Source organism: Camelina sativa, chromosome 4 (genome assembly GCF_000633955.1).
Source record: "Camelina sativa cultivar DH55 chromosome 4, Cs, whole genome shotgun sequence".
NCBI classification, from domain to species: domain Eukaryota; kingdom Viridiplantae; phylum Streptophyta; class Magnoliopsida; order Brassicales; family Brassicaceae; genus Camelina; species Camelina sativa.
The window spans coordinates 19,327,176-19,349,876 of NC_025688.1; the positions used below are offsets into that span (position 1 = coordinate 19,327,176).

The 22,701-nt window shown below is 35.8% G+C and overlaps 3 protein-coding genes and 1 pseudogene across 10 annotated transcripts in view; 2 read left to right on the top strand and 2 right to left on the bottom strand.

The window, feature by feature from the left end:
- LOC104781251 (RNA polymerase sigma factor sigC) overlaps positions 1-239 on the bottom strand; it is a 3,086-nt gene extending 2,847 nt beyond the window's left edge. For 4 of the 5 annotated variants that reach the window (XM_010505870.2, XM_010505868.2, XM_010505869.2 and 1 more), the window contains exon 1: positions 134-237. In XM_010505870.2, coding sequence (XP_010504172.1) covers positions 134-169 — 36 coding nt within the window. In that variant the 5' untranslated portion in view covers positions 170-237. Of the gene's footprint in view, positions 1-133 lie in introns of all 5 variants that reach the window. The other variant, XM_010505871.2, reaches the window with a different exon arrangement.
- LOC104781252 (serine/threonine-protein kinase ATG1b-like) lies at positions 11,931-16,392 on the top strand. Of its 4 annotated transcripts, none has more exons than XM_019244778.1 (13): positions 11,931-12,398; positions 12,655-12,772; positions 12,869-12,927; positions 13,198-13,262; positions 13,468-13,561; positions 13,638-13,718; positions 13,818-13,926; positions 14,260-14,332; positions 14,409-14,779; positions 14,878-15,239; positions 15,319-15,565; positions 15,643-15,728; positions 15,944-16,392. In XM_019244778.1, the coding sequence occupies exons 1-13, from the start codon at positions 12,132-12,134 to the stop codon at positions 16,166-16,168; spliced, it is 2,157 nt and encodes a 718-aa protein (XP_019100323.1). In that variant the 5' UTR covers positions 11,931-12,131; the 3' UTR covers positions 16,169-16,392. The 4 variants fall into 4 exon arrangements, with proteins under 4 accessions (XP_019100323.1, XP_010504174.1, XP_010504175.1 ...); XM_010505872.2 differs by having other exon boundaries at positions 11,936-12,398; positions 14,875-15,239; XM_010505873.2 differs by having other exon boundaries at positions 12,132-12,398; positions 14,875-15,239; positions 15,658-15,728.
- On the bottom strand, positions 16,555-20,363 carry LOC104781254 (mitochondrial substrate carrier family protein B-like). The gene is made up of 7 exons (XM_010505878.2): positions 19,886-20,363; positions 19,457-19,633; positions 19,206-19,355; positions 18,965-19,066; positions 18,544-18,614; positions 18,359-18,426; positions 16,555-17,078 (listed from the first exon to the last, which is right to left on the bottom strand). Exons 1-7 carry the CDS (start codon positions 20,165-20,167, stop codon positions 16,843-16,845), a joined length of 1,086 nt encoding a protein of 361 aa, XP_010504180.1. The 5' UTR covers positions 20,168-20,363; the 3' UTR covers positions 16,555-16,842.
- On the top strand, positions 20,566-22,586 carry LOC104784054 (annotated as a pseudogene).

Below are 22,701 nucleotides of genomic sequence, written 5' to 3' on the forward strand. Positions count from 1 at the left end.
AAAAAAAAAAAAAAAAAAAAAAATCAGCTCGAGAGAGAGTGGGCACACGCGCGTCTGTCTATACAGATGATGTATGACTGTACATGTAGAGAGAGAGAGAGAGAGAGAGAGAGAGAGAGAGAAGAGAACACACCTGTTTGGGAATGGGGAATGAATTGAAGGACGCCATTGATTGACGCAGGGAACGAGCGAGCGAGGAAGGAGATATAGTGTTGTGTACAATTTGTATGGTTGTAGTAGACCACACTTTTTTTTTTTTTTTTTTTTCTCTTCTTTTTTCACTGTTATAAATATTTATGCCAAACTATCTTGACCATACAATTTAGTATTTACAGAAAATTTTAAAAATTCACATTTTTTAAATTTAAAGGAAAGCAATTATATTTTTCCTACAATCATAAAAGACAGAATTTGGACTAACCGGAAAAGTTCAAACCAGACTGAACTGTCGAATTTCTAGACCAAAATTATGTGTGGACTGTTGAGTAATGAAAAATAGAGTATGTGGTGAACGTGATGAATTCATTGCTGGTCATGATTGATTACAGCTATTTGGAAATTGTTTACATTTGTATAGAAGAAACAGACTTTTAACTGTTTTCAATATATAGGGGTTTATATTAGTACTTGCTAGTACTATTATTTTGACGACAACATAACACAGTTACTTTCTTGTCATGACCAACATGCAAATGAAACCCACTGATTTAGTAGGCAGCTGAAATCCATTTAACCGGAATTGCAAGTCAAAACTCAAAACCAAAACTATGGTTACGATACTGCATGTTTCTTTCTGTTAATCTGTTGTTATCCTAATCAAAGTCTAGACTACATACAAATGCAATCGTAGAATCAAAACAAAAGAAGGTTAACTTGGTCTACTATATTATATATTTAAAAGGTAATAACAAAACTTACAAAAATTATATCTGAAATTATGAAAACGATAAGCCATGAACGATGTTGTCGTACAATTCTACCAGAAGATCAAAGAAGAAAAGTGCATGAAAGATCAAAAAAGAGGATTTATTGACGACTAACATCCAGCATGCCCTCCCTCGCAGGCGGCACAACCGGTATCATCATCCTTTTCACGATTAGGTTTAGTGCTGATGCAGCAACACACGAGAGCCACCAGCAAGATGAATCCCCAAACAAATGCAAATGATTGTGCCACCTTCAAGAATTTCTCCATTTTTCTTTTGTGTTCCTACAATATTCCGCTGCTTGTCATTATGATCATATCTCTGAAAAACCTCCCAAAAGCCTTGAAAACTTCATTTCTATTTCGACAAAAGTTAAAGAATGGAACATCGTAGAGATTTGCATATCCTCAAAGATGTGAACAGGTGTTTTTATTTATAGAGAAAGAGGGATCAAGACCAACATGTTCGAGAGTATAAATGACCTGTGATTCTTTATATCTAAGGATGATGGGATGTGCGGTTAAATGATCTGTGGCCATGTGGGATTTTATTATATGTTTTTGATGACCTTTTTGCTTTTATATATTTAGTATGATTTGCCAGATCGAATAATATTTTGTTCGTTGAGTAATTAATTAGTAATTAGTACTCAGGATCTAATACTAGTTTTTTTCAAGTGCGAGATGACATAATTCATTTTGTGCAACATAATAATAACTAATTAAAACGAACCTCAACCAAAAATCTTACCTGATTAATTGGTTATATAATGTATATAACCCTGGAGCCCTTTATTAGATTGGATGCTCGTACTCCCAACAAGTCGTTGGTCGGAATTGTGAAACTCTCGATCTAAAAGTTATTCTTGTCTTTCTTGTGGGCTCTAATAAAAGTAAGTTAGAAACTATAGATGATACAAAACGAATGCTCATCTTCATATAAGAAACAGAAAGTTACCATTAAGGTGATAGAAATATAAGAATTTATTGTTGTTAATCCAGAAAGATAACAATGTTGGTTGTTATGAATTATGAAACATGTGTTGTTAACTTTGAATTACAAAGACATGAAGGAAAAAAAAAAACATGAGGAATAAAGAAGAAAAAATAAACATGATTCCATATGTCTTAAAATATAACGCACTCGGTTTTCTAGAAGGAATGTAAGTTTTCTCCGTTTGATACTATGCTTGAGATTAAACATTAAAGATTAAAATGAACTTATGTAGATGTGGTTTGCTGGTTTGGGTTGATTTATGAGAATATATCAAAAAACAAATTAGCTGTAAACTTTCAAATCATATTTACCTAGCTAGTGATAACTGATGATAGGCTGGTAGCTTCAAGTTTTTTCTCTCTCTTGACTTCTCCCACAAGACTATTAGTCAAATTGGCTGCTTATGAGAGCCAACGGAGAAAAAAAAAAAAACACAATTATGCCCCCAAGAATGTGATTTGGAGATGAATTGATGAAGAAGACATCTTGTTTACTCTTGTCTCTCTTCGATCTTGATTTGTTATGAGCTCGTCCTTATATTTTTCTTCATATGAGTTGTATGTGAATTTCTTGTAAATATCAGAATAAGGAATATAAAATTTGACGCAAACAAAAAATCCCAACGAAATTAAGAGAATGTAAATGCATTTAAAAGGGAGAGAAAATGAATATCCAGTAACCAAACCTTGGTAACCCTTAGTATCACCATTAATAAAAGATTAATCACATAACCGATAAAGGCAATAGAACATTGTTATGAAGGAAACAGAACAACAAAAAAGTCCTTTATATAATATTACGGAAGTACACAACCTTCTTTTGTAGACTACTAGGAATTAACCTGCGGTACACTGCGAGACAATATTTTTAATTTTAAAATTTATATTGTATTTATTTATTATTTTATTATTATTTTATTAATTTTAAAAATATAAAATTTTACAGCTATTTGATATAAGTATTCAAAGTATAGGATTTTTGTAGTGTTTTCAAGGTTTTAACCCATGTGGTATATGTATAGTCTAGTAATACATTTATCTCCTCGTACACATCTAAAAGTGTTTTAAAAAAAAAACAATTACACTTAACTCCCTATATAGGATTAATGCCAACCTGATGAGACCATGGACAATTTGGAACAAAGAGTTACAGAGCAGCTTGAACCTGAGAAGCTTCTTCCAAAAGAAGAAGCCGTTCTGCCAGAAGAAGAAGGCGTTCTGCCAGAAGAGGAAGACGTTCTGCCAATGGAAGAAGGCATTCTACAGGAAGCCTTGTATGTATTTTGATTATTGATGGTGGTAGTTGTACTAATGTTGCGAGCAGGACTATGGTGGAGAAACTTGGCTTAGAAGTGCTTAAACATCCAAAACCATATGCGCTCCAATGGCTTAACGAAAAAGGTGAGATGTTCGTCAAGGAGCAAGTCAAAGTGCCGCTTTCAATTGGTAAGTATCAGGACGAGATCATATGCGACATATTACCGATGGACGCTAGCCACATTCTTCTTGGACGACCATGGTAATCAGACCGACAAGTTCACCACGATAGTTTCACCAATCGACACACCTTCGAACACAATGGTCGAAAGACAACTCTCATTCCAATGACGCCGCATGAAGTCTATCTAGACCAGCTAAGCATGAAACAGCGGACCGCCAAACAAACTGAACCAATCGATACAAAGGGTAAGGGTAAGGTAAGTTACAATAGTTTACTATTTGTTTACAAAGAAAGCCTTGCTTGTTCGACTAACCCCGAACCGGTGCTACCGAGTAAGATTGAGTTGGTTTTGAATGAATATAGTGATGTGTTTCCGGAAGACAATCCCATTGGTTTACCACCTATCCGAGGGATCGAGCATCAAATCGACTTTGTGCTGGGAGCCGCTTTACCAAACCGACCTGCTTACCGCACCACCCCAACCGAAACAAAGGAACTCGAAAGACAAGTGAACGAGCTGATGGACAAAGGACATATTCGAGAAAGCATGAGTCCATGTGTCGTTCCAGTGTTGCTAGTACCTAAGAAAGATGGGAGTTGCCGTATGTGCGTGGACTTCCGAGCCATCAACAACATTACGGTTAAATATCGCCACCCTATCCCTAGATTAGATGATATGCTTGATGAATTGCATGGTTCTAGCATCTTTTCTAAAATTGATCTTAAAAGTGGTTATCATCAAATTCGCATGAAAGAAGGTGATGAGTGGAAAACGGCTTTTAAAACTAAACAAGGGTTATATGAATGGTTAGTCATGCCGTTTGGGTTAACTAATGCGCCTAGTACTTTCATGAGATTGATGAATCATGTCCTTAGGAAGCATATTGGTGATTTTGTTGTGGTTTATTTTGATGACATTTTGGTTTACAGCAAAAATTTAGAGGATCATGTCATGCATCTTAAACTTGTTTTGGATTTGCTTCGGAAGGAAAAACTTTATGCAAACTTTAAGAAGTGCACCTTTTGCACAGATAATCTTGTTTTCCTAGGCTTTGTTGTGAGCGCAGATGGAATCAAGGTTGATGAGGAAAAAGTCAAGGCAATCAAAGATTGGCCAAGTCCTACAAATGTAAGCGAGGTGAGGAGCTTTCACGACTTAGCAGGATTCTACCGACAGCATGTCAAGGATTTCAGCACCATTGCCGCACCGCTTACGGAAGTTATTAAAAAGGACGTTGGTTTCAAATGGGAAGCTGCACAAGAAAACGCCTTTCAGGCCTTGAAAGAGAAGCTCACTAATTCCCATGTTTTAATTCTTCCAAATTTTATGAAAACTTTTGAGATTGAGTGTGATGCCTCAGGGATAGGTATTGGAGCTGTTTTAATACAGGATCATAAGCCCATAGCATTCTTCAGTGAGAAGCTGGGAGGAGCGACACTCAATTATCCGACCTACGACAAGGAGTTTTACGCATTGGTCCGAGCACTACAAACTTGGCAGCATTATCTATGGCCAAAGGAGTTCGTCATTCATACTGACCACGAGTCTCTCAAGCACCTAAAGGGTCAACAAAAGCTTAACAAACGTCATGCGCGGTGGGTCGAATTCATAGAATTCCCATATGTGATCAACTACAAAAAAGGTAAAGATAATGTTGTAGCCGACGCATTATCTCGGAGGTATGTTTTGCTTACTTCTTTGGATGCAAGATTGTTGGGTTTTGAGCAGATAAAAGACTTGTATGCTAATGATTCTGATTTTAGCAAAATATTTCAATTTTGTGAGAAGTTTGCCTCTGGAAAATATTATCGTCATGAGGGTTATTTATTCTTTGAAAATAGACTTTGTGTGCCTCACTCTTCTTTGAGAGAATTGTTTCTAAGGGAAGCTCATGGTGATGGTTTAATGGGACACTTTGGAGTTGCTAAGACATATAAGGTGATGCAAGAACACTTTCATTGGCCGCACATGAAAAGAGATGTCGAACGATTACGTGAACGGTGTGCAACTTGTAAACAAGCTAAGGCTAAGGTTCAATCCCACGGTTTTTATACCCTTATACCTATTTCTTTGCATCCTTGGACTGATATATCTATAGATTTTGTGGTTGGATTGTCTAGGACTAGGGCTGGTAAGGATTCAATTTTTGTGGTGGTTGATCACTTTTCTAAAATGGCGCATTTTATTCCATGTCATAAAACTGATGATGCATCTCATGTTTCTAGCTTGTTCTTTAAGGAAGTTGTTCGTTTGCATGGCATACCTAAGACCATAGTTTCTGATCGTGACACTAAGTCCCTTAGTTATTTTTGGAAAACTTTATGGTCTAAGTTAGGAACTAGATTGCTTTTCTCCACTACATGTCATCCGCAAACTGATGGTCAAACAGAAGTTTTCAATAGAACCTTGTCTACATTGTTGTGTGTGCTCATTAAAAAGAACCTCAAGACTTGGGAAGATTGCTTGCCGCATGTTTATTTGCTTATAATCATTCTATGCATTTTGCGACTAAGTTTTCTCCATTTGAAATTGTTTATGGGTTCAATCCCACATCTCCTTTGGATCTAATGTCTTTACCTTTGAGTGAGAGATCAAGTCTTGATGGCAAGAAAAAGGCTGATTTAGTTAAACAGGTTCACAAAAAGGCTAAGGAAAATCTTGAGGCAAGGACGAAGCTTTATGAGAAGTATGCGAGCAAATGGCGTAGAGAAGTCATCTTCAATAAGGGTGATCAAGTGTGGGTTCATCTTCGGAAGGAGCGTTTCCCGGAGGAGCGAGCATCAAAACTAATGCCGAGGATTGATGTACCATTCAAAGTGCTCAAAAGAATCAACAACAATGCCTACCAACTCGACCTCCAAGGTAAGTACAAAGTTAATGGCAGTTTCAATGTTTCTGATCTTCTTCCTTATTATTCAGATAATTCGGATTTGAGGTCAAATCCTTTTCAAGTGGGAGAGGATGATGAGACCATGGACAATTTGGAACAAGGAATTACAGAGCAGCTTGAATCTGAGAAGCTTCTTCCAAAAGAAGAAGGCGTTCTGCCAGAAGAAGAAGGCGTTCTGCCAGGAGAGGAAGACGTTCTGCCAATGGAAGAAAGCATTCTACAGGAAGCCTTGTATGTCCCGAACGGTCCTCTAACAAGGTCACGGTCCAAGAGGTTCAACCAAGCCATCAATGGACTACTTAAGGAGCTAGACAAGAAGCTAGAAGGCGTGGCTCAAACCACTTTGACGATGCTCACAGCTCAAGGTGCTCGGTAAAGGGTTAAGTGTTGCTTATGCACTCTTTTTCCCTTGTCAAGTTTTGTCCCATTGGGTTTTCTTGATAAGGTTTTTAATGAGGCCTAAGTAACACTTTCAAGCCCCCTTTGCCAGCCCAAGTCGTGGTCCAAGGCCCATTACAAAATCTTGGCCCATTTTCTCTATCTCTTTTGCATTTAATGCTTTTGTAATTTCCTACACATTGTGTATGAGCTTACATGAGTGAGGACTCTTGCATGACCTTGCATGAGCTCGACCTTGTGCATGCTCTTGCATGTTCTTCCCCTCTCTCCTCTTCTCCTTCGTTCCCCTCCTCTTATTTAAAGACCATGTATTTCTCTTTTGCAAACCATCAAACATTTTATTAAAAGCTTCTCTTTTACTTGTTTGATCTGAGGAGTGTGTAATATCTTCTCAACTTGTTTACTTCTTAGTATGTCATATCTAAGTTGTAATCAAGCATGTAGTCTAAGAGACTTTCACCTCTCTTGGAAGTACATCTCAATTCCCCTTCAAATCCGTTGCATTCCATCCTTTTCACCTTCATCGCTATTCATCTATCCTTTCCGCTGCATCTACCATTCATTCTTCATCATCACTTCGTCCATTCCTCTTCAAGACCTTGCAAGTGTGTCCTTGGGCATAGATCCTCATCCAGGAGTCTATCACAACCCGTCTCACCAAAATCAAAATAATTTTTTTCGAAAAAAATAATAATCAAAATAAGTTTTTGCATAAAAATAAATAATCAAAATAATCAAACATACCGTGTAACCATGTCTTTTTTGACTGATGTGTGGATTTTCATTCCCTGAAATGATTAAAGCAGCATAGTAAGATTCATGTGAATAATAAAAGAGAATAATGGAAATTATGTTTTTGTGTGATTCTTACCGTGCCAAGATCAACTCCAGGGTTTCCGCAGTGCTGCTTGTGTATTGCCGCTACAAGTGAAGGACTTTCACTTGCACCCTCCACGCCGTCATGTAAGGGCGAACATCTCTCGAAAAACCAAATGTACCAGCCATTTCTCTTTTAGATACGAGGTTGTAGGTTTTGGTTGTAGATGTTTTGTATAATTTTTGAAGTTGATATTTATATATCTAAATATGCTTGATGAGGAAGAAGTCTTTTATCGAGACCAATAAAAGCGAAATTTAATTGTATTCCGTTTTTAGTTGTTTATATTATTACCAAACAATATTCAGTTTCTAAATAAAATATATACTGAATTAAATGTATGTCTTCTTGCTAAAGTTAAATATTTGTGAATATTGGTTTTCAAATCATTCTAAAATTAGATTTTCGGTGTAGGAAATTTATTAATGTTAATATAATTATGGAGATTGTAAACTTTTGTTATGAAAAATCTGTTGTATATCATTTAAATTTGAGAGATTCTAGCATCCATAAAAATAGTTTTGGAGATGTAATGGGTTAAAACTTTAATGGGTAGAGTTGTTTTTGGAAAAATCGGAATGTATAGATGTTAAAATTTTATGGCAATAAATGTAACAAATGTTGGTCAATTTAAGAAAGTTTAGTATTTGAGTTTCTCTGCAATGTTTTTTATGGAATTGATTTAGGGGTTAATGTTGTAAATAAAACAAATTAAATAACCAAAACTTCAAAGGCATAACACAAAATGTACTTCAAAAATAATAATATGGATATAATATTTATAGGTTGGTTACAAAATATGTTATAAAATATTAAATATAAGTTGGTTAAAAAAGGCTATACATTAATTGGTCAATCAATGAGCTATATGAATACACTTAAGAATATCTCAAAGAGTCATTTGATATCATCTAACTTACCATATTAACTTTATTTATTAAATTATTCATCAAATAAAATCATTTAATATCTAACTTACCATATTAATTTGTTATATTTCACCTCTCATCTTTATATATGAGTTTATTTTGTGAAACAAATAAATTACCATATTATTTATTATAATTAAAGAATAGTTTTATTTTCAGATATATCATAAGTTGAATTTTTAAAAACAAATATAAATGGTTCAATCTATAAAATATTCAAGCTTTAGTAATATTATTTTTAAATATAATATCTATTGAATTAAAGATTTTACTCAGTAACTGGTCAAAATTTGAATATTTAAATTCAATTTCATATTTTTGTAGAATTTTATAAAAAAAATTATATAATATAATAAACTCTAAATAATTTATTTTGGAATATTTATAAAATATTGAAATTTAATATTTTGAAGAATATCATAAATATTTAATAGATCAAAAAGTAAGAAACTATAAACGCTCTAATTTGATTTTTTATAGCAATGTCAATAATATATCACTATAATATGAAAGAATTTCAAGAAACCAAGTATATTAAAACAAAAAAATAACATATATTAAATTACTCATAATATAATAACTCGCTTTTTAAAAACAAAATTTACAAAATTATGTATTATAATGACATTCAAGTCATGATGTAAAATATACATTATTAAGATAACTTCACATACATAAACTAATACAACATATTAAAATTTTATTTTAAAATAGAAAATATACACAATTTTGTATAAAATAAAATTTAATCCGTGTTATTGCACGAATACTAATCTAGAATCATTAACAATATAAAACTTACAAAATATGTGTTTTTTTTTCAAGCCATCAATATTTAACATATGATTTTATTGCATAATGTTTTATCCAAATTTTTTAAAAAAACAATCACATAAATTATATTTTATATAAAAACTACAATATAAATAAAATGAATTTCAACCCGTGCTCTAGCACAGATCCTAATCTAGTCTATGTATACATTTTTGAAGTACATTTTGGTTCTATCCTTTAATTTGTTCTTATTTAAAAATTTATTTACAAAGTTAATCCCTAAAAAATTTCTAAAAATAGCATTACTTCAGATTTTGTTTCCTAAAAATATTTTACATTCCATTCCAACTAAAAAAATTACAGAAAAATTAATATGAAAACATAAACTATGATATATTTAACTACACCTTCTATTGTGTTTTAAATATATTTTATCTTTGAATTATTTGCAAACAAAGAAAACAATAATTTGATTTATATTTTGGTTTCCAAAACCTGTGAGCTTTGATTCTTAACGTAAGAAGAATTTCGATATACATTTATTTAAATATTATATTTAATATATATAAACTTAATAAAAATTTAAAATATTACGACTATATAAATTAAAAAAAAATACTATAATATATGGTTATATAGTAGATGAGTTATAAAGAACACATGTTGGAATAAATAAAATATTATTAAATTTATGCTAACACGAGTTAATTTCTCATTTTATTATTTGTTAATACTATTAATAATAGAATATTTGATATATAAAATTAAGTTGATTTAACTAAGATTGTGTAAAATAATTAAATCATAACATATAAATGACTTATTATGTATTTAGGTTCCTTATTTTTTGTTATAATAATTAAAAATCAAAATAGAATCTCAAATACTAAACAAAACAAACAAATAGTCATGAAGTATATTACAGGTTAAAGATTAATATATATATTGAGCCGCACAAATGGCCAAAAAATTTAGTTATTCCTTTATTTGCAAAACATCTAATATTTAAGAAACAAATATAATATAAAATATAAATACTAATAAATATTAGATGCATGCGGCATAACACGAGTTAAAATATAGTAAATTGATAAATTTTGTTACTCCCACAAGACTTTAAGTCAAATTGGCTGCTTATGAATCTCTCTGTTGGGCCTACAGAGAAGAAAAACACAATTATGCGCCCAAGAAAAATAAAAAACGCAATGTTACCAATTGAGTGAGATCAGTTCATACAAAAGTCAAAAATTATCGACGGCATGCTATTTTCTGTACCGAGAGTCGTCAATATTGGCAACAACCAATAAGATTTGTGTATATTCTACTATCTGTACCTCTAAGTATTAGAGAATAATACGGACCGAGCAATGGCATCATGGATATATATATAGACATGCAACACATTACAACAGATGACCAACCATGAGAAAGAGAGATAGAGGACACATTGACGTGTACAGTTTGCCAAAATACCATGTTCCAGATTCGAACCTACGACAGTACGACCATTAAGGCGTTTATAGGAACATTACCCAACTCGAAAACCCACAAGTAAGAGATTTGGAAAAGTCATCAACGGCCAGAAATATTAAGGTTGTGAATGGTTGCAGCAGTTGGAGCGGATAAATCTGTCTGCGTACTAGATCACTTTTTATTTACTATTCATCAAACATAGTCCGTAGTGATGCGGTCCATAGAAAATAAAAATAAAACCGTAGCGGATTAACTGCACACCATTTTTGCATATAAATAAAATTGGTCCATAGTAGAATCTCGTCCACCTTAAAAAATAGAACGATCCAAACTGCAAACAGATTTGGCCATTTGGACCGCAATTACCATTCACACTCTAAACAAAAGCGGAGCTAAGTCACGATCAATCAGAAGAAGCTAGTCGGCTTTCTACAACAGCACGCTACATACATAGCTGCTTGCTTATTTAGTCCTAAATATTAAAATTCTTGTGTACTATTTACGCTATTCCTTTCTTTGTTTTTTTTTTTTCTTTTCGGGTGATACATTTATATCAATGTACACGTAATCCAATTTTCACACTTCATTTTAAAATGTTTTATACCCCATCTGTATTATTAGTTTATCATCAAATTTGTTGCCGTAAATTATGAAACCGATACATCCAATGAGCCATATACATTGAAGTTTGTTTTGTAACGGACACCAATAATTTAAGTATCTTACTATGATCGAGAACAACAAGTCTTTGTTCACAAATTCACATGATGTCTTGATTATTATTACCTAGTAAACATATTTTAATTTTTTTTTTTTGAGTAAAGTGAATTAGGCTGTGAGTTTGCACCAAACATATGATTAGTAGCTTAAAAATTGAATATGTTTGTAAACAAAAATTGAATAATAGTAATAATTTATAGATTTGTTTAAGGTAAAATATGATTACAATTGTAAGATTAAGATATGTTAGTTAAAGGATGATTGGGGTAGGCATTGTAGGCTGTAGCGATGAGCGTTCGTAAATTAAGACCACTTAATCATCCTGTCATTATGTCCACTCAGCCGTAATTTTAAAATTAATTACACAAATCATCATCATCATCTCTGATCGTATAAATATAAAAAACCAGAGGCGTCATTTTACAAGTTGATTCCTTTGTAAATTAATAAATTAAAAAAAAAAAAAAAACATTTTGCATTGAATTCAATTTCAAATTAATAAACCTTTCAATTCTTCTTGTCATATCATACATCATTTTATCTGAATACGCCTCTTAATTGATATTAAATCCTCTTCTTCTTTTATTTTTTTTCAACTCAAAGCGGGTTTTAGAGAAAATCCCAAAAACAAGATTTTAATCTCTGCAGCTCAAATTCGGATCTCCGGAGTTGATTTTTTTTTTGCTCCTTCTTCCGGAGGAAAAAAATGGCTCAGTCGTTGTCGTCTTCGTCGGCGGCGGCGGGGAGAAGCGGAAGGGTTATCGGCGATTACGCGGTGGGTCGACAAATCGGGTCGGGTTCGTTTTCGGTTGTTTGGGAAGGGAGGCACCTTGTCCATGGCACCGTCGTTGCTATCAAGGAGATCGCCATGGCTCGGCTTAATAAGAAGTTGCAAGAGAGTCTCATGTCCGAGATTATCATTTTAAGGAAGATTAATCATCCTAACATCATCCGCTTTATCGACATGATCGAGGTTTACTATATTTCTCTCTTGTTGTTTGAGTGAGTTCTCTTTGGTTGTCTAGTAAGCATAGAATCAGAGAGCAGTGTCAGGATATGGAAATGATGTAGCTCGTGTAAGCTGCCATTGCTCTCTCTGTGAAATTGTTAAATGTGTGTTAGCACTTTCGAAATCCGAAGATGATCATTTGTATTGGAAATGGTAAAATGCTTAAACTGCTGATAGGGTCTAATTGTGGTGAGGGTGGTTTTGTGGTTTTTTTATATAGGCTCCTGGGAAAATAAATCTGGTGTTGGAGTATTGTAAAGGAGGTGATCTGTCTATGTATATTCACAAACATGGAAGTGTTCCTGAAGCTACTGCTAAGCATTTTATGCTGCAGTTAGGTAAAAGTCTGCGAAAGATTCTGCTTCATTTGCTGTTTTGTTTCGAAGCTGTAGAATCACATTCTCACTCTTTTAAGTGACATTTCTCTCTAATAGCGGCTGGCTTGCAAGTTCTTCGTGACAATAATATCATTCACCGTGATTTAAAGCCTCAGGTATGTCTGATAACTCAAAACCCTGATATGATCTTCTCTTGTCAATTAGATCATGACATTATGTGAGAGCCCTTGCTAAATGATTAATCTCTCGAAGGGTTGTGCTGGACGCTGTAGAAGTATAATTCTGTTAGGTTCCACTAAAATATGTTTTCTTCTTTCTCACAGGATATATATAATATCCGAGAAATTTCTTGCCCTAGCAGAGATAGAGTTTTTTTCCCCTAAAATTGAAATTCGATTGCTAAGGTTCTTTCGTTTTTGAAACAGAATCTTCTTCTATCCACAGATGATACTGATGCAGCTCTGAAGATTGCTGATTTTGGATTTGCAAGGTACTGTCGTCAGCACCTTTGTTACAGAAACAATTAGTGTGATGTGATGGTCAGAGTTGATCTTATATGGTTTCCTTCTGCTGTTCTTGTATCTAGATATCTAGTTTTAGGTAATTGCATTTCTTTTTCCTGGGGTAGCATTCTTATTATACACACCCCTTTGAGTTTGTAATTTGCACTTAGACATCACACTTTCTTAGCTCAGATCGTTGCAGCCTAGGGGTTTGGCAGAAACTTTATGTGGTTCACCACTGTATATGGCCCCAGAGATTATGCAGCTTCAAAAATATGATGCAAAGGTACGACTTTTGTTTATATATGCCACCTAGGCCATTCTTATACCATATCCTGCTTATAATCTTCCTTGATACACAGGCAGATCTCTGGAGTGTTGGTGCTATATTATTTCAACTTGTGACAGGCAGAACCCCTTTTACAGGAAACAGTCAAATTCAGGTTTTGAATATCAAGTTTCATGAAGATCTAAAATATGTAAATGTTTGTGTTTCGGTGAATGCATTATCGGCTAACATGCTCTCCATCTAATGTCCACAGTTGCTCCAGAACATTATAAGATCAACTGAATTACATTTTCCAGCAGACTGTAGAGATTTGAGTACTGACTGTAAAGATCTATGCCGGAAGCTACTGCGTCGTAATCCAGGTAAGCATCTTTGTAAATCAACTTCCAGGTTCTATTAGCATATGTGTGTTAATCTTATTTTGAAAAAGTAACAAGAGAATGGGCAGTCGGGCTTTTTCAGTTTTTATCATGGTTACAGTTTTTGTTTTGTTAAAAAGTATGGCCAAAAATTTGAAATTGTCCAGTAAAAGTTGGATGTGTCTTAAACACTCTGGGTATTGATTTTATATGGGGGCCATCCATTATTGTCTCTTCATCTCCCAAGTCTATGTGTTTGTTACCCTTAAAAGTGGTTTGAGGGTCCTTATTTGTTAGTCTTTGACATTTCTTTTTTGGATATATTCTGTCTGACAGTGGAACGTTTGACGTTTGAAGAGTTTTTTCATCATCCTTTTCTTTCGGGCAAACAATCATATGATTTCACAAGGTAGATCCGGTGCTAGACTAGTTTCTTCTATAATTTGTGGTTCAAACTGTTTTATTGATGATGATTGATGTTGCAGAAGTAGATTAGATTCACAAACAATGAATGATTTTCATTCATCTGGTAGCAGTCCCTCAAGAAATATGGATGACATTTCTCAAGAAGACTGTTTGCCGTTCTTTTTAGATGATGATTCTAGTGGACCTGAGGGAAGTCCTTCATCTTTTAAACATACTTCTCCGATGAAGTCATCTTACGGATTTAGTATTGAGAGAAGGGAGGCAGCATCTAGTCCTTTGAAAAACATGGAACTTACTTCCAGATATAGTAGAGTCAGTCATAGAGCTGAAACCATTAATTTCAAGTTTGAAGGCCATCGATTATCAGATAGAAGCCAATTTAAACCGTCAAGCTTGCCTGATTCCAGATCACTTACTACTCAAGGAAGAGGTAATCAAATTTCTATAATTTGCTTAGCCCATACAAATAAAATTGCCTTTGGAAAAGATTCCTTGCACAGTTTCTAATATACTTCGGTTCTGCAGTAGGGGATTCTCCAGACTCAATGGATCAAGATTATGTTCTAATATCTGGACCACCGGTTGATATACCATCATCGTCGTCTGGGTCTCCGAAGCCTTTCAATTACCCATTCAAATCACATTCTCCTCCTGTAGAGCCCATTAAGAGAAATGTAACTACTTCAACGGCTCCTATGCCAATAGCTGGTGCCACTGGCAACAACATTAGTCGATTTGGAAGCTTGGAGAGTCAGAATTATATCCCGGGTACTTCCCATGGCTCTCTGGATCTTGTAGATGCTTTTGAACAGCCATCAACTAACAGTTTGACAAGAATCCGGTCTTTACAAAAGTGTGCAGCAGCAATAGCAGAATTGGTTCATGAAAGGGTAAGCAACTTCAAATTGGCACAAAATCTTGCTAATTTGAGTTTCTGAGCGTTTTCTTTTCATGCTTCTTTTCCCATAGGGAGAAAATGGTAAGCATTTAGAAGCTTTCTCGATCCAACTGGTGATTCTTGCAATTTGGAATCAAGCACTGCATATCTTTCATACTCAGGCAGTCTCGGGTACAGAAGGAAGCCTGCGCCAAGACATTAACAGAGTAAGAAGAAATATCAGCCACGAAGGATCAGAGAAGATATTGTCTCAGATTCAGAAAGAATTTGTCCAGGAGGTTGAGCGTGCTGAAGAACTTGCCAAGTTTGTTGAATCTGGTACGCATTTTCTTGGAGTAACCTAACTGCTGAGACAATCTCTCGTTTTTTTATTAATCAAAATCATTAAAATACAGAGAACATCATTGTAGATAATTTAAAGATGCCGGATGCAGTGGAGATAATATTTCAAGCAGCTCTTACTCTCGGCATAAGTGGAGGAGTAAGTTTCTATTTCCTTGATGAACAATCCCAAACGAATCTGGTTATTATTGTTTGTTATTTACATTTCGTTCACAACTAGGAGTGCCCAACCCGGTTTTTGATTTTTGTGAAATACCATTTGGTTTGTTTGATACGATTTTGGTAAAATTTAAAGTCTTTAAAGAATAGAAAATCCCTCTTTTTGTTGAGACTTCAGAGTTTTGACAATTTCAGGTAGATGAAGTGATGGGAGATGCAGAGAATGCAGGAAACCTCTACTCAAAAGCGGTGCGTTTGCTAGTCTTCCTAGTAGTAGAGGCGCAGACGCTGATTCTCAATCCGCCTTTAACACTCACAAACTCAGTACGGTATCGAATCAGAACATATATTGACTCGCTCGTAAGCAGATTAAAACATCTTCAATCACATAGACGAACTTCATATCCTCAGAAGCAATGAGGAGGAGGAACAAACAAATCTGAAATGATTCTCTGGTCTCTTGTCTGTTTGTTCAGTGTATGTAAATTGTAATCATTTAATTGTACAGCCAAAAAGAAAAAGTTATTCTTAATTCTTTTGGGGTTAATCCGGAGGGACTTGTAACATTCTCTTTGTTGTGACGCTCATCAATTGTTTCTATAGATTCATTTAATTTTAATATATTTGACATGAATTTGCTTAAATTTCCATGTATGCTCTAATATATATTGCCAAGTCGATGATTGAACTTTCATTTGTTTCTCAAATATGCTTTGTTTTAGCGAAACATTGTACAATGTCACTCATTCGAAAACGCAATTGTCTAGACATCAAAATTGTTACTCAGCCAAGTAAGGCTCACCAAAAACCAAAACTTTCTGCAGATACATACGTTAAAAATCCATTAAGAGATACAAAGAGCATAAAGCTTGGATCAATGAGACAATGACAGAGCTCTCGAACGAGGCAAAATTGTTATCTAGAGACGGATGCTAATGGATGAGTAAAAAATTGTAGATCTTAACACCTAAAAAACTGCACTGCTACTATACACCGAAAGATTATAGAAAACTACTACCAACGGAAAAATGGCATTCTGTTTCTTCTTCTCCAAACTCTATAAAGCAGCTTACACTAAAGTATATAAGACAATACTAATGAGGGACGGATGATAAGAGCTTCTTAAGTTCCTCGAATGTCATGAAGGCAATGCCAACACCAGGAACCACTTTGTAGTATTCTGGTAAGATTCCTCTGTATAGCCCTCTCATGCCTTCTGTCTTAAATATGTGTTTGAATGTTCCAAAGAGTCCTGTGGTATACACTCGCGCTCTCCCACCAGCTCCTTCCAACTGCATTCTTCTTCTCACCAGGTCCAATGGGAATGTCGCTACAAAAGTTATCGATTTAACATAACAAAACTTTCATGTAATGTATATACCAAAAAGGCCATGACTCATCTAATTTTCTTGAGTTACTTAAGCTATGGTAACTAGAGAGAAGGGAGAGATCAGATAAGAAACCTGTCGAGGAAACAATTCCGGAGAGACTGCCACTACCAAGACTAATCGGGACATCTGAATCATTAGGCCTGAACAAGTTTGAAGACAAACGTATTATGTATGATAGGATAATTTAGACTCTTATTTGACAGACAAACTCACTAGTCAATATTGATATTCAAATCCCAAAATAAAGAGGCATTTACCTATGAGAGCGCCAAAATGTTTTAAAAGACTCATACGCTGCAAAGCTGATTGCAAGGCTTGGACCGACACCCTGCAATTCAAAAGATGTACCAAGAAGCTTAAAGATAAGCATTTTGATCCTGAGCATGGTATGCATCATCAAGAAATCCAATCTATACTCTTAACTGAACAGCTTACACAAGGATTAAATTTATTAGTACATATACGTCCCTTTATCAGGTGCCCTAACCACCTATTTAGACAGCCTAATTGGACATTTGAACCACCTAGGACACTCCCATTTACCCTAGCAGCTTAAGGAAAAATGCAATGGGAGTTATTGGCTAAACGGCTACCTATACCGACTAATTCAACACTACCAAGGAGTTAACAATCAGCACAGTTCATTCAGAAGAACAAGGGTAAGCAAATAAAACGTACCAACAATGTTGCACCAAGTCCTTTATAGAAACCCCAAATTCCCTCTTCTCTGCAAATGGTACGGAAGGCATGCCCAACACCCTGATAATAGATTGTCTTTCTCTGGAAAGGATCAAATATAATGCTTTCAGGAAAAGGGAAGACAAATAACACTGCTTATGTCAAGGGGGGAGAGACCAAATAGGTATATAAAACCACCTTCTTTTTAAGAGATAAAAANGAAGGCAATGCCAACACCAGGAACCACTTTGTAGTATTCTGGTAAGATTCCTCTGTATAGCCCTCTCATGCCTTCTGTCTTAAATATGTGTTTGAATGTTCCAAAGAGTCCTGTGGTATACACTCGCGCTCTCCCACCAGCTCCTTCCAACTGCATTCTTCTTCTCACCAGGTCCAATGGGAATGTCGCTACAAAAGTTATCGATTTAACATAACAAAACTTTCATGTAATGTATATACCAAAAAGGCCATGACTCATCTAATTTTCTTGAGTTACTTAAGCTATGGTAACTAGAGAGAAGGGAGAGATCAGATAAGAAACCTGTCGAGGAAACAATTCCGGAGAGACTGCCACTACCAAGACTAATCGGGACATCTGAATCATTAGGCCTGAACAAGTTTGAAGACAAACGTATTATGTATGATAGGATAATTTAGACTCTTATTTGACAGACAAACTCACTAGTCAATATTGATATTCAAATCCCAAAATAAAGAGGCATTTACCTATGAGAGCGCCAAAATGTTTTAAAAGACTCATACGCTGCAAAGCTGATTGCAAGGCTTGGACCGACACCCTGCAATTCAAAAGATGTACCAAGAAGCTTAAAGATAAGCATTTTGATCCTGAGCATGGTATGCATCATCAAGAAATCCAATCTATACTCTTAACTGAACAGCTTACACAAGGATTAAATTTATTAGTACATATACGTCCCTTTATCAGGTGCCCTAACCACCTATTTAGACAGCCTAATTGGACATTTGAACCACCTAGGACACTCCCATTTACCCTAGCAGCTTAAGGAAAAATGCAATGGGAGTTATTGGCTAAACGGCTACCTATACCGACTAATTCAACACTACCAAGGAGTTAACAATCAGCACAGTTCATTCAGAAGAACAAGGGTAAGCAAATAAAACGTACCAACAATGTTGCACCAAGTCCTTTATAGAAACCCCAAATTCCCTCTTCTCTGCAAATGGTACGGAAGGCATGCCCAACACCCTGATAATAGATTGTCTTTCTCTGGAAAGGATCAAATATAATGCTTTCAGGAAAAGGGAAGACAAATAACACTGCTTATGTCAAGGGGGGAGAGACTAAATAGGTATATAAAACCACCTTCTTTTTAAGAGATAAAAGTTAAAGTTGATAACACAATTACCTGTGCAGAGAGCCGCGTCCTTACAAGATCGAGAGGGTAGGTAGCTGTAGCAGCTGTTAGTCCAGCCAAGCCACCACTTACAAAGTGCACAGAAGTGTCCACAGCTGCATTTCCTTTATAACTCTGCAAAACTGGATTTGATTTGAAGAACTGCAAACAAAATAAAATAAAAAAGCAAGGCAAGTCTTAGCAACGGATCAGCACGAAACAGCTATCAGACCACACTGTAAAAGAGACTTGACTGCACTCACTTTCTTGTATTCGTCATATGCGTAGAAGTTTACAGCACCATAGGGAAGCCGATGAGCAACAGTAACCATGTTTCCTTTCCAAAATGCTCTGAAACCTTCCTCCTTGACAATACGGGAAGCTTCATGCCATATGTTTGGACTGCTCAAAATTGCAGCTTCCGACTGCATCCCTTGTATCTGAAGATAACATATATCCATTTGTCAAGTACAACAACAAAATCATGCCATTCCTGCAAATCCTCACGAATCATTCATGTTTGTGAGTATATATATAATAAAGTCTTCAATTCAGCTACAAGTTAAAATCCTTACAGGGTAAGTCAAAGTTTCCTTTTTTATTCTTTCATTTAAGTATCCTTACACTAGCTACAACACAAGATGCTCTCAAAATTTCACATTAACTAATCTGTGAAAAAAAAAAAAGAGTACCTGAAACAAGATGGTGAGGCGAGCAAGAGGAGCGGTGCAAGTCTTACTAAAAGCTCCGGCAATTCCTCCGGCGAAAAGACGCTCAACGGTGCCGAAATGCCCTTGCTGCTGATTCAACGACTGTTTATTACTTTGATTATGGCAGCTTTGCGTCTGCGGTTGTTGCTGTAACAGAAGCTTCCTGTTTCCGGCGTCGACAACGCTGTTTTGAACGGCGGTGGCGGTGGCCGTATTAAGAGCTCTCTGTCCTCCTTCCACCACTACACCGACTCGAGCTTCCATATTGGTTTCTCTTTCTCTCCTCCAAGATTACTTTGCGAATGATTCGGCTGAATTGGAAGCTGAATTCGCATCAATTAAATTAGAATGATTTTGTATTTGAATTTGACGACCGGAGACTGAAAGAAATCAAACGTGGAGAATGGTTTTGTTTGAATCTTGCGATCGGAGATTTGAAATAAATCAAACCATGGAGAAGGTAAACCCTATAGTATAGAAAACCCCTAAAACCTGGTCTGTGAAGGCAGAAGGGTATTTTGGTCAAACACATCGCAACATTTGTTGGTTCAGACAACAATTAAAAAAAAAACACACAAATTTGATTAAATTAATTTAAACCGGTTGGTTTAATACTTTGGTATTAGTTTAGGGTTTTTTTAAGGGATTAGTCTTTCACATGCATGGTGTTATCATCTCTCACAGCAGCTTCAATGTCTCTCGAAGAGTTTTCCAGTAACTACGGCGACGTGACTCTTAACGAGTTGCAATCGACGGCGGATCCGAAAGCCGGGAAATGGAGAGAGGCTGTTGAAGGCAAAGAGTGGACAGATGTGAGCGATTTGGTTGAAGAGATAGCCGGATCTGAGGTTCTGATCAGAGGCAGAGTTCACAAGGATCGTCCACAGTCTAGCAAAGTGTTTTTTTTTTATCTTGAGGCAAAGTGGATCCACTTTTCAGTGCGTTGCCAAGCAATCGGAGGAGACTGACGATAGCTTAGACATGATTAAATACCTCAAGCAGCTCAGTTGCGAATCCTTTGTCGATGTCATCGGTGTCGTTGTTCTTCCCAAGGATCCTGTCAAGGGAACTACGCAGCAGGTTTGTGTTTTCTTGTTGTTGTTGTTCTTCTCCTCTTCCTCTCAATTCGTTTGATTGATTCGATTATGTTATTGCAGGTTGAGATTCGCATGAGAAAAGTGTTCTGCGTCAACAAAGCCTTGACTAGGTTACCAATTAATGTGGATGCTGCTGCCCGAAGTGAAGAAGACATTGAAAAATCTCTTAAGGTATATATGGTTTAGGGTTTTAGAGATTAGTTGGAGCTAGCTGGTACAATTTTTACTGTGCCTTCTTATATATATATGCTTCTATCATGGTGGTCATATATAGAAGCTGTTGTTTGCAGGATAATAAAAAGACAGCTCCTCGTGTCAATCAGGATACACGTTTGAATAATAGGGTGATTGACATCAGAACACCTGCTAATCAAGCCATCTTCCCCCTTGTGTGCCATGTCGAAAATGTAAGGCCTTGATCTTTTCATCAGTAGCATGCATGATTTGATCTTTCCATGATATGGTTTACTTTGTTCTAGCTATGTTGCTTTACTGAATTAGCTATCACTTTTTTTGTAGTTTTTCAGAGAAAAATTACTATCCAAAGCTTTTGTTGGTATCCACACGCCGAAACTCATGGCCGGTAGTAGTGAAGGAGGTTCTGCTGTATTTAGGTTGGAATACAAAGGACAGCCTGCTTGTCTAGCTCAGTCTCCTCAGCTGCACAAGCAAATGGCTATATGTGGTGACTTGCGACGCGTCTTTGAGATTGGTCCTGTTTTCAGAGCAGAAGACTCGTTCACTCATAGACATCTCTGTGAATTTGTGGGTCTTGATGTGGAGATGGAGATTCACAAACACTATTCTGAGGTAAGAAGACTGCGCTATTCACTCTTCAAGCTAAGTATCCTGTATTCTGCCAGTGGTGCTAATATCTCTTGTTTGTGCAGATAACACTGAATTCTATATTCTGCATCGGTATCCTACGGCCGTTAGGCCTTTCTACACAATGCCTTGTGCTGATAATCCTCTTTACAGCAACTCCTTTGATGTCTTCATCAGAGGTGCATCTTTGAGAGCTATTCTTTTTAATTTCCCGTGTGTGTTGTCACCAATTATGTTACTACTGCACAATTTGATACTTAACTTTACGTGTTCTGTCCTATGTCCTAGGTGAGGAGATCATATCAGGAGCACAACGTGTCCATATCCCAGAAGTCTTGGAGAAACGTGCAGGGGAATGCGGGATTGATGTCAAGACAATTTCCACATACATCGATTCATTCAGGTAAATTTACAAACTGAACCAGCTCGATCGGTTCCGTTACTTGTTTATATCTGAGTTGTTGTTGTTCTCTAAGCAGAGACAATTGATAAAAATCAACATGTTGTTGACAGGTATGGTGCGCCTCCACACGGTGGATTCGGAGTGGGGTTGGAGCGAGTGGTCATGCTTTTCTGTGCACTGAACAACATCCGGAAAACATCGCTCTTCCCTCGCGACCCTCAAAGGCTTACACCCTAATGTCTTTTCTTTTTTTTTTTTTGTGTGAAAATTTTAAAAATGTACTTGTTGCCATCTTCTTGTCCTTGTTATAAGTGAATCTTGATTCTAGCTGTGTGATGCTTATGTTACATAGACGTTGTCGAGTAAGTCATGGTTGTACTTTTGTTTAATTATTTCTTTCCTTTTTCCCATTATTTGTTTTAGCGTGTAATTCTTGTATGATCGAGACAGGTTTCTCTGTTCGAACTACATAT